General features: G+C 38.1%; 1 protein-coding gene across 4 annotated transcripts in view; it reads left to right on the top strand.

Moving 5' to 3' along the window:
* The first annotated feature begins 1,285 nt into the window (after positions 1-1,285).
* The window catches only part of stxbp1b (syntaxin binding protein 1b), a 30,264-nt gene continuing 19,186 nt past the window's right edge, over positions 1,286-12,363 (top strand). For 3 of the 4 annotated variants that reach the window (XM_071523782.1, XM_071523781.1, XM_071523780.1), the window contains exons 1-5: positions 1,286-1,340; positions 9,348-9,397; positions 9,612-9,693; positions 10,745-10,821; positions 12,271-12,349. In XM_071523782.1, the coding sequence (XP_071379883.1) occupies positions 1,304-1,340; positions 9,348-9,397; positions 9,612-9,693; positions 10,745-10,821; positions 12,271-12,349 (325 nt within the window). In that variant the 5' untranslated portion in view covers positions 1,286-1,303. Of the gene's footprint in view, positions 1,341-7,828; positions 7,876-9,347; positions 9,398-9,611; positions 9,694-10,744; positions 10,822-12,270; positions 12,350-12,363 lie in introns of those variants that run through there. The other variant, XM_071523783.1, reaches the window with a different exon arrangement.

The following is a 12,363-nucleotide window of genomic DNA, read 5'->3' as shown; positions in this document are numbered from 1 at the left end:
TTTAAGGAAAAATATCAAGCTTTTGAGTGACTTTTCTCTACATTTGTCTTCTGTATCCTCAGGTAGGAAGGTATCTTATTATGACCAGATACTATGCTGTCAAGATCTCCTAAGGTTTTATGTTGTAAAAGTAGGTAACACATGTACAGAAACATGCAGAAGTGCATATGTGAATTACCTGTTATTCACCTTGTCAGATTTACTTATGCAGGTTCCATGTGCCTATCTTGAATAGACTTAAATAATCATAAATATAAGCATATAAAAAGGTGTATATGAACATGCATCTGTAAATTTGATATATTTGATAGTGTGAATACTTTTTGACAGCACATATCTGCACATTGGGACTCATGTATGTAGGCTATACCTTCTGTATGTACACCTGTAAATATAATGATGTGGAAAGCCAACAATGCACATGTTGCACACCTTGCATATATGCTATACATTCATATGTTGTCATATTTCCATACATATTTTTTCCTCCATCTTCTATCTTTTATATTCTCTATTTGTCCTATTTTTATTTATATCATATTCAGTGCTATATCATATTATTTGCTGTTGCGAAGGCCCAATTTCCCCATCGGAATCATTAAAGTTGCATCTAAATATATAGGACAGCCAAAAATACATAAACAATAACTTGAGCACAGAGATCATAGCAGAAAACGTGAGGGGGGATATCTACTATCTGAAAATTGTCAGATTAAACCTTTAATCTAATAACGTGGAGAGCCAACAATGCAAATGTTTCGCAACTTGCATATATGCTGTAAATTCATATTCATAGTTTTTCTCAGTATTGACATTTAGGGGGAAAAATAGAATTTTGATTTACTATTAATTAATTAATTAATTTATTTATTTATTTATTTTTACTACAGATTGGGTGTTCCAAAAGTAGGTTACATTTTTCCTGTTATCATTTACATGCTATTTAATGTTGAATTATTTTATTAAGATGATCAAATATGTTACAAATGACTAGATGATACTGCTTTGTTTTTCATAATTTTGAAGAATTGTTTTGTTTGTTAATAAAAAAATTGTATACCTACTTTTGAAACACCAGACATCTACTCAAATATATTGCTTATTTTTCACGAGTATGCCTTACACACTAAATAATCAACACTATATACCAGTCCTGAAGGCTTTTATTTTGGAATGTATTGTACCGGAAGTGTGTTGCTTATACCTGCTGGCTTGACACTGGTCCAGTTACCGGTACTTTTTAACGGAGTCGGGGTTTACTGAGGAGAGAAAGAGAGGGTGGAGACGCAGCAGAGGTCTCATCATGCCACCACTTGGACTAAAAGCCATTGTTGGAGAAAGTAAGGACAACATTTTTACTTTCATTATGATTATTTCTCATTTTATTTTATTTTTCTTTCTGATTTATTGATGCCTCGTGCAGTTATGCCACAGCAAGGTATAGGCCTACTGTACGGGCATGAATGGACATTTCCAAACCTTTAATCTGAGATATTATTATGTAACAGACAAGTCACTTCTCTGGATAGATGAATGATTTGGATTATGATTATAAATCGCAATATAGAACAGTATACAACTCTTTTTTGGTGAAGTTCTACGCGCAAAAGGCGCACAGGCACCAGCGAGCCACCGGCTCTCCAAATGGTTACCACTCCAAAATCTTCAAGAGAAATGAATTCTGCAGTGTTTGGTGATTTTATGGTGTCTGATTTGACCCTTAGATCGAAATCCCCCCCCCCCATTCCCATCGTTTATTGAGCGCATATTGGCATTTGTTTGCGGTATAAGAGCATGGAGTCCTGGTTTCGCGTAAATCCTCCCTCGCTAATCTTAGTCCCTGCGGATTAAAGTGCTTCAATTGACATCCTTCTGAGGGGAAGAGGCGCTGCAGTCATGTCGGATCCCGCACGGAGGCAAACAAAGCAAGTGGATTTATAAGGCCGTTTCTGTTGTTTCTGCACCTATTCGTCATCGATATAATCCGTTATTAGAGATCATAGCAGCCGCACCAGTCTTTATTAAATAGAGTTATTGAGGTTTGTGCCCGTTTCCTCCCACGCAAAGCAGGAAGCTCTCACGGCACTGCTGATGCGCACACTGCAAAAAATGCCCATTTTAACAAGCCTATTCAATAGTGAAATCTTACCTTTTATGGAGAATCATTTTATTTACTTCCAGTGCACTTTTACTTGGTTGAAGTATTTCACTGAATCACGTGGAAATACCTCTAAATAAGGCAAATCACTCCGCTGCAGTCAACAACATTCTCCAAGCAAGTTGATTTGCATTGGAAACAAGTGGAATGATCTCACTCTAATACAGTGATTCTCAACCTTTTTCAGATCAAGGACCCCTAGTTTAGTCCACATTAGGGACACAGACCCCCATTTGATGAGATTTTGTCTCTCAGACCAAATCTGAGAATATCTTTATTGTTTGATATGATTTTCTCCAGAATCCCATGACTATCTGTATTGTAGGTAGAGAGATAACAGTGAAAATAGTATTTTCTTCTAGATTCTCTAATTGTGTTAACTTGTTGTAAATGAAGTAATGCTGAAGTTTAACAATTCATCAGTTTGCTGGGGACCCCCTGGAACCCCCTCAAGGACCCCTGGTGGTCCCCGGACCCCACGTTGAGAACCACCGCTCTAAGAGCAGATTTTTATGTATTTTAAGAAAAAATCCGATTAATACTTTTTATCTTTTCTTGCAGTGTAAAACACTAGTATGCTATTGGCTACACTGCAAAAAATGCCAACCATGGCAAGATGTCTAATTTTGTATCCAGATTTATAAAGCTAATTTCAGGATACACATGTGAAAAAGCACATGTGAATTCACAGCACAGGTGCTTTTCAAAGACATGTTGGTTTTCATAAGGTAACATTATGGTAATATTTTGACTAAAATATCCTGAAGTGAGGCTGATAAGGCTGTAAACAAGATGAAATGACATGCCAAGCTCCCATTTTTTACCAATACCAGACGTGTTAAGATGAATATTTTTTGCAGTATAGGCTCCTAGTCTGATGCAAAATTATACACACACCTCCATTCATTATACAGTCAGCTCTGGTCAATCACCATTAGTGACTGGAGAGATTTCAGTAAAGCTCTGAAAGATACAGTAAAATATTTGAGTTTCAAGAAGCTTACGCTATACAGGTGATGTTGGAGTGATTCAGGGACTCAACTGAGGTTCCACTGGTTACTCAACTAATGCAAAGCTGTCCTCATCTGACCTGAAGTCAGGCTGGTCCACTGAAAAATTAGGGCACAGGCAAGGGTACTTCACTTGTTTCAGGAGTTTTCAACATCCTGAAACAAGGCAAAGTAAGACATATCTTTCCATTAGTATCAAGGAAATGTCATTTACTCTCATGTTCGGTTAAAGTCTTAATTTTTGTCTTACTTTTTCTCAAAACAAGTGGAAAAATCAGCCAATGGGATGAGACAAATCATCAAATCATCTCACTCCATTGGTCGATTTTTCACTTGTTTTACCCAGCATTTTGCCAAATCCAGTCAAGATGAATGGAGGAGAGATAATATGAATCTCTGAATAAATTAGTGGATTGACAGATCCGTTCTGATAACAACGGTGATCATTTTGACTCTGATAGCGATTTTGTCACCAGTCAGTAACTTTTGCACTCAAGTGATTGGTTTAGACTAGTCAGCCTTCCTAATATGGTTATTGCAAGGATAATGAGAGAGAGGAGGAGGAGATTTTACTTTTGGCACTGTCAACCTTCCATACTTCCAGATCAATCTCATACGTATTGTTTACGCTCCAATAACAAAGCTTCTTTCTTTCTTTCCTCCTTCCATTCTCCCTTTCTCTTTCTTTCTCGCACTTTGGCCAGTACATTAGACTGACATTACATCTCAGGGAGTGTGTGTGTGTGTGTGTGTGTGTGTGTGTGTGTGTGTGTGTGTTTCCCCTTGACTCCTGGTATTGTAATACAACACTCCGTTTTCCCGTTACCTTCCTCGCGCTGAGCTCAGCAGGTCAATGTGACTGAATGGAGCTTGGTGAAATAATAGGAATAAGAAAAAAAAAAACAACATAATAATCACAAGGTTATTGGTGAAAGGACAAAAGAAGTTTCGGGTGCTTCTCTCCCATATCGTTTTTGAGCTGCTTTGCAATGGCTGGTTCAGCTTCTCCTTTTATTTTGAACTTAAGAGAAAAAAGACTTGAGAAAATAAGTAATCTACAAACTTTATTGACCTGTAGGAATTGCAGCAACACTGACAGAACTTCTCTCCTCCTACACAAGTCAATAGCACAGCCCCCCCACCCCCTCCTGTCCCCTCGACCTACGGTGGCCTGTAAATGACAGAAATAATAAAGTCACATTTTCTAGCTAATTAGAGCAGAGATCCAACAGAAACGTCCAGTGAAGAGATAATATGTCACCATGCTAAATACTGGAATAATAATACAGCTTTGTCAAAATCTTACTTCATGCCCCTTTAATGTCTGAATTAATACATATAGCAGTTAGTGGAGTTGTGTCCACATTAGTTCAAGTAATGCTGCTTCACTAAATACATATTAAGCTACTCATGTGTGCCAATATGAAGTAAGGCTTGACCAATATGGGTTTTTGAAGGCCGATACCGATCCTGATATTTTTGGATTGAAGCTGCTGATAGACGATATTTTGTGTTGTTATTCAATGTATTTCAATTTGACCATTTTCGTGCCAGAACGTTCCAAAAATGTACAAGTGTTCAGTGTTTACCCCAGAATTGTATCATTGTCAGGGTGGAAAAAAGCCTCTGAAAAAGCATTTAGACCATCATGGGACACTAAAACTCTCCATTGAAACCCAGCATGATGATAATAATAATATAATAATAAATCATAATTATGCACACTTATGTGTAATCTGATCAAAATGTCTCATTAGACTCAATCCAGGTTAAGGTCTTCCCATGGACAACCAGTGTATTGCTCAATTCTACAATACAGATGTAATCAATCAAACTGCATCAAATCCATCAACAATGACTGGCCAATATCTCAGTTTTAATAAAAAAACAATATCAGCTTGATATATTGGTCTAACTCTAATATGGAGTAGGGCTTTTTTAGACATCCTTATACCTCTTGATGCTTTGAAATTGACACTTAACCCCCCAAATTAGCACAAATACCAATAGGTATCGATTAGTGAGAGCCGGGTTGTTTACATGTGCAGACAGACAGACAGACAGGCCTATAGCAGCAGACTGTTGTTGTTGATCTGCCCTCTGAAAGCTGCTTTTCAGGTTGGGGGGGCTGCTTGCTGTCTCAGGGCATCGGGACACTTCCATTTAATCCTGTTGAGTAATTGGATAGATAGGTCCCATTCACTGATGTATAGACCGGGGGGTCTGGGGCGTTTGATATGCTGTGATCCACTTTCGGTTTGCCGTGTTTGATGTAATATCCCACACCTGATGTAACCCCTACATATTACTGCCCCATCTGCACAGTGGTTCTTAACCTTTTTGGCTCGTAACCCCTTAAACAAAGCGATACTCTTCAGTATTTCACAAGAACAAAAGCAAAAATTTGAGAAAAATCAGAAAAAAGGTATAATAATATTTTTTTTATCGTAGAAATATGCTTTTTTCCTATCCCATAAATCAGTAGTTCTCAACCTTTTTGGCTTGTGACCCCTTAAAACCACTTGATGCCTACTGGCGACCCCTGTTACAGGAGCGCATAGAGATAGAATGATATAAAGGATGTTTTATCTTTTTTCAGCTTGTTTCAATGAAAGCTGTTTAGAATTTCTGCTTAGTGTAGTATTGCTAAAAAAGCGAAAAAGTTGAGAAAAAAATGAAAAAATAGAGATGATAATAATATAGTATATATGTAGTATGTATAGTAGAAATAGATTTTTTTCCCCCCTATCCCATAAATCATCTTGCGACCCCTGAAAATTATCTCACAACCCCCTGGGGGGTCCCGACCTCCGGGTTGAGAACCACTGCCATAAATAATCTCGCAACACCCCAGGGTGTTGCGAGAAACAAACAAGCAAATGTTTCTTGTGATACTATCATCACACACACACACACACACACACACACACACACAAATACACTCAATTAAATGTCATATTATTTGCCTCAAGACTCTTTTTTTTTTTGCAATTTTTTTTATTGTATCATGCTCTGATTTTAATAATTATCATCATAGGTAACACTTTAGTTGAAACATATTGTGAAGCATTACAAAGCAGATTAGAAGCCCATTCTTTTCTTCCAATATAATCATGAGAAAATCACATTCAGCTGAATATCATGTCATTAACTGTACAGTTGCCTCATAAAGTATTCAACATTATTTGCACATCATGCTCTGATAATAATAATTATCATGCACTTATGATGTGTTATGAGCACCGCTTCAAGCAAAGTCCTTCTGGTGTTTTTTTTTGTTTTCATGTTTTTCGGACTCATTGACTCTTTTGGATGCTTGCCCTACGAGTCGATATGCATGTGTGTGTGTGTGTGTGTGTGTGTGTGTGTGTGTGTGTGTGTGTGTGTCTCTGTGTTTATCTGTGTGAGTGTGTGATGATGCCACACATCCGCTGACACAGAAACGGCACAGAAATAGCGGGCGGGGAGCGGTGGGGGTAAGAGGATTGGGAAGAGATTAGACCCGGTGATTGCTTGTGGGCCTCTCACTTCCCAGCAGTGAGTTCACGGGACGTCCCGCTGGATGTTTCAAACCCCCAGTTTCCCTCACTGGGGGGGGGGGGGGTTTGTGTCGGAAAAGTGACGGGATTTTTGTAAAACTTCCAAAAATGCTCAATCCGTTTCATTCATACCTCTAGAAACCATCATCTCTCTTTTATTCCCTCTCTCTCTTATGAATTCGACCCACATTCTCCACCTCTACAACTTCACATATTTGTTGTCTTCATATCCCCATATTGTATCTCATTTGCATACACTGCATATATCCTGATATGTGCATAATCTTTCACTCATTTCATACCGCATATACTTCATTTTTTGGTCTGCTGTTATTTTACACATTTTCATAATGCTGTGACTCATATTTAGATAGGGCTGGGCGATATGGTTGAAATCAATATCACGATAATCATAAGGATTTTTCTCGATATCAATATATATCACGATATGGTTCATGTATGCAAAATCACGTTAAATAATCAAATGAATGTTCATCTCATTGAACCGAATGGTAATGTTAGGTGTGATGTCAAACAAAACAGAAATATTCAAATAATATTTCTACCATTCCTCATTTTATCAGAGTTTTTAAGTAAAATTTGCTTGTCATCATCAAGTTAGACAGCAGAAATGTGTGTCACGATATTAAAATATCTTCATATGATTACAATATGATTCCACTGAAAGACCATAAATGATAATATTGAATTATCGCCCAGCCCTATAGATACTTTCATGCCTACATTTCTACTAGACTCCATTCTTATTTATATTCTGTATCCTATGATTATTTTGCTGCTGCCATGGCCCAGTTTCCCCACAAGAAATCATTCAAGTTGCATCTTATTTGTTATTTCTCTTTCCCTCTGTCTCTGTCACTCTCTCTCCTTCTTCTTCTCCACCTCTCTCTCTCTCTCTCTCTCTCTCTTGCTGTCCCACTACAGTATACAGCTGTGTAGGCGTAGCCATGCTCTCTCTCTCTCTAGTGGAAAAGGATTTGCGTAGTCAGGGTGTCATGAGATTGCGTCACAGGCTTAAATCCAAGTATTTTTGAATGGAGCTGTAAAATACTGTAAAATTGTCATTATCACTCATACTGGTGCCAATGCTTCTGTTTTATTACCTCTTCCACCATGACACTTTTTCGATACCTTTTTTTGTCATTCAGTCTATTTGAGTCTGAACATCTATTTCTTAAAACAAATGGAAAAATCAGCCAATGACATGAGATGATGTCACTTGCTCACAGTGGTGGAAGAAGTATTCAGATCTTTGACTTAAGTAAAAGTAGCAATACCACAGTGTAAAAATACTTTGTTACAAGTAAAAGTCCTGCATTCAAAATCTTACTTAAGTTAAAGTACAAAAGTATTAGCATCAAAATATACTTGAAGCAGCAAAAGTAAAAGTAGTCATTATGCAGAATGGCCCATTTCAGAATCATATATATCATGTTATTGGACTATAATTATTGATGCATTAATGTGTTCATCACTTTAATGTTGCAGCTGGTAAAGGTGGAGCTAATTTTAATTACTTTATATACTGCTGGGTAGCTTAACCTATAAAAAATATATCATAATTTAGCCTATTAGTTGATTTATAATTTGTATTAATAATCTAAATCTGCAAAGTAACTAGTAACTAAAGCTGTCAAATAAATGTAGTGGAGTAAAAAGTACAATATTTCCCTCTGAAATGTAGTGGAGTGGAAGTATAAAGTAGCATAAAATGGAAATACTCAAGTAAAGTACAAGTACCTCTAAATTACATTCCACTAGTTACATTCCACCACTGCTTGCTTACAATGCACATTCAATTTACGGAATATGATTTCAGGAAAGTGTCATTTTCTAAGTCTTACTCTGCCTTGTTTCAAGGTATTGACAGTTGTCTCTAGAAAAGTCCTGAAACAAGTGAAACTGTACTAGGAACAAGTAGAAATGAAATCTCACCACAATTTTCACTTTTTTAAGGAAAAAATATTCAAAGACTAAATATGAGACCAAATACCTTGTTAAGATGGACATGTCTGCAGTGCAGACAACACTCAATTGACTTTTTAACAGAAATGCCCTTAGGCTTGTGGAAAACTGAAGATCCCATTTGAAGAATCCAACATGTTTAATCCTTGAGTTCCTTTTGCTTTCATTTTGTCTCCATCTTTGTCACTAAGCGCTCATTGCTGTGGTGTTTCTGCACTGCTCTTCCCACAGATCACCTGTCAATCAAACAGTGTGTCTGGTACTGTGACGTCTTCTTCCTTGGGTTTTCTGTTGATGCAGTTTGAATTTCTCTTTTCTTTGTCTGTTCAGCCATGGTGGCTATCACTGCTCATGCTAACTACCCAGTTCTTCTTCTACTGATTCCAAACAAACCGGAAATGTAAAACGCATCACTTCCTGTGCGCCAGAGGATTTCTTTTCCCAGGAAAGAGCTGCCAGACACCGTCTGTTTAGAACAGCAAATGTAAAAGCTTTCATAAACTCAGTGCCAGTCGTGTCTCCTACTCTTAGACTGTTGAACAAATCAGTTGTGATCATCAGTCTAACACCAAAATGTTGGAAATGAATCATATGCCAGAAGTTTTTCTGTTGATGTTTTGACTGAACTGTGATTGTGTTTTTCCCTATCTGCAGAGATAATGAATAATGTCATAAAGAAGGCAAGAGAAAAGGGAAAATGGAAGGTACGGCCCTGTTATTTTGCTGTTCTGAATGATGGTTGTGTGTGTGTGTGTGTGTGTGTGTGTGTGTGTGCTACTGATGTACAGGATGTCCTGCCATATCTTTAGCCTGCCCGAGCCAATGTAGTTTAGCATCATTATGATCTAAGTATTGTTTCTTGATTCGATTTGAATTATGACTAAAGACCCTGTTGTGTCTGATGGACTGTGTTCCTAGGTGCTGGTGGTGGACAAACTGAGTATGAGGATGATTTCCTCCTGCTGCAAGATGACAGACATCATGTCAGAGGGAATCACCAGTAAGTATACCCCACCCAGTTCAGTTCAATTCAGTTCAGTTCAGTTCAGTTCAGTTCAGTTCAGTTCAGTTCAGTTCAGTTCAATGAAATTCATTTCAGTGTCTCATCTGAGATCATTTGAGTTCAGTTCACTTCAGTTTTTGTTCCGTTTGGTTCATTTCAGTTTGATTCATTTGAGTTCAGTTCAACTCAATTCAAATATTAATTGTCCCTTAGAGATCCCAGGGGAAATTTTAGTTTGCAGACAGGGATTAAAATATAACACATATCTAATCACATCATACAAACAGATGTGACACCACAGAGGGAGGTCCATATAGTGCAAAAATAAACATCTTATACAGGCACAAGACCCTACATCATTTCATATGCAAATTATGCATTCCAAAGTCAGCAGGCCTAACTATATACTCTTATATATAATATGAAGTAGCAATATTACATAATACTGCCCTGCTGGGACAATAAGGATTTAAGGATTAATTGATTGGTTGATTGGTTGATTGGTTGACTGATTGTTTGATTGGTTGATTGATTCATTGATTGATTGATTGATTGATTGATTGATTGATTGATTGATTGATTGATTGGTCTCATCAACTGACATTGGCCTATATGGGTATATGCGTTATGTGTTTTATTGTGTTTTTCTATTATATGGTTTTATTGTTTTACTGTGGTTTTGTTGTTTTAATTTTTAATGTTTTACTGTTTACTGTTTTGATTTTACTGCAAACATTGTCGACAAACCAAATTCAAGTTGTCTTGAACTTTGACCTTGAAGGGCAGTTCTTTGACTCTGACCAGATCAGTGCAGAATGGTAGATTTCTCATCCACATGCATTAGTCATCTTTTATCTTTAAAGTATTGTTACAGAAAGGGTGTTTATAAACATTTATTTTAAGAAGTAAATGAAAAGACTGAACTGATTTAGCTGTTATTGGGACCAGCGCAGTATGGAGGAAGATTAGCTCTAAAAATGGTTTCATGGCTGATGTTTCAAAGGACTTGACAAAGAAATGACATTTAAATATCTCCTGTGCTCCCCAGTTGTAGAAGACATCAACAAGCGGCGCGAGCCTCTGCCCAGCATGGAGGCCATCTACCTGTTAACGCCCTCGGACGAGGTAAGTGACACAAGTCTTGAATATTCGTAGTTGCTCATTTTTCAAATTAAGTTCTGCATTCACTTCTAGAGGCAGCAAATCATTGTTCCACTGTTCTCTCTGGGCTGAAACTTTCAACCGTGTTGCACTTCTGACCACAACACAATCAGTGATGCCAAGGCTGGAATTTCACCTGTGGCAGCATCAAATGCCTTGCGATCAGAAAATTGTTACCGCTCCCAAGTAGAGATGCGTGATCCGTTACCACATAAACCCCCTTCCACCCCTCTACCCCACTTTTTTGCATCTTTCAAAATTGCGAACTAGGTGGATACTGTCTGAAAACAGTGTGTTTATGCACTCTTGAGTGTTTTTAGACAGATTATGTTAGGAGCGTATCTATGTTCCCATGGTCCTATGTTCCCCAGTTCAATATTGTGTTAACACACATTAACCCTCCTACTGTGTTCGGGTCAAATTTGACCCGTTTCAAGTTAAAATATTTCATAAATATTATCCAGTTTTTTTTTTATTGGAACAAGGCTTCAAAACAGCTATATAAATACAACAAAACCAATAGTTATCATTTTATTTGATTTTGAGGGTCTCTAAAAAAAAATTGTTACATCTGTGGTGTTCCGGGTCAAATCTGACCCGGCAGAGAATATTAAAGAGTCTGGGTGGTTCTGTGGGTAAAATTGTACTCAAACTTGACTCAAACTCTTGGGGGAACATCTTTTTCAGGTTCCCATTATGTGCTATATAGAGCTGGGGAACATAGGACCCTGGGAACATAGGACCCTTTGTACTGTTCCCATTATGTGCCATATAAATCTGGGGAACATAGGACCCTGGGAACATAGGACCCTGGGAGAGCACATATGTAGAAAAGGAAAAGGAAAGAATCTGATTTTACCATCGGCATCTTAATCAAATTTATAGGCCTAAAGCATATTATGATCAAGCTATAGATTCTGCACCACAGCGCCATCTGGTGGTGCTGTGCTCCACCGCTTAATGTTTAGACGCCACTACTGCTTTGTCATTTGCTCTTTTGGCTTGAGAAAACACTGGCTGCTCAGTCCTACCACCATCCTCCATTGCTGAGCAGCTGAAAATACAAGTAGAGTTGAGAAGTTGAAAATGCAACTTCCAATGGGCGGGTAGTTTTTTTTGTTCCAAAGCAGAGTACAAGCTGGAACTTTGAAAGCAAAGTAATCACTGAGTCATCGGTATTGATCAACAACCCTATCAACCCCCACAGATGCATTACGGTCGAAAAACCTTACCTACTGCCCCTTCACTTGTTACAATGGAGTATATAATCACACCGAGTTTTCTATTCAACGTTTCCTCGCACCGGCACCCTTTTGAACACCGTGATGAATTGGCCCGTTACTCTGCCCGAGTTCCCATTCCCTTTCACATCGGCCCGTGAGATAACACATTGTGCTGTGTGCTCTGTCCCAGTCTGTCGAGGGCCTGATCGACGACTTCAGAGACCCGCAGAACCCGAGGTACCGAGGAGCTCACGTCTTCTTCACCGACAGTGAGTAACTCCGT

This window comes from Centroberyx affinis, unplaced genomic scaffold (genome assembly GCF_046629955.1).
Source record: "Centroberyx affinis isolate AG114_WGS23_722 - 3 ecotype Tasmania unplaced genomic scaffold, CSIRO-AGI_Caff_v1 ptg001114l_1, whole genome shotgun sequence".
NCBI classification, from domain to species: Eukaryota; Metazoa; Chordata; class Actinopteri; order Beryciformes; family Berycidae; genus Centroberyx; species Centroberyx affinis.
The sequence above is the reverse complement of the archived record's forward strand: the minus strand, read 5'-3'. Positions and strand labels throughout refer to the sequence as shown.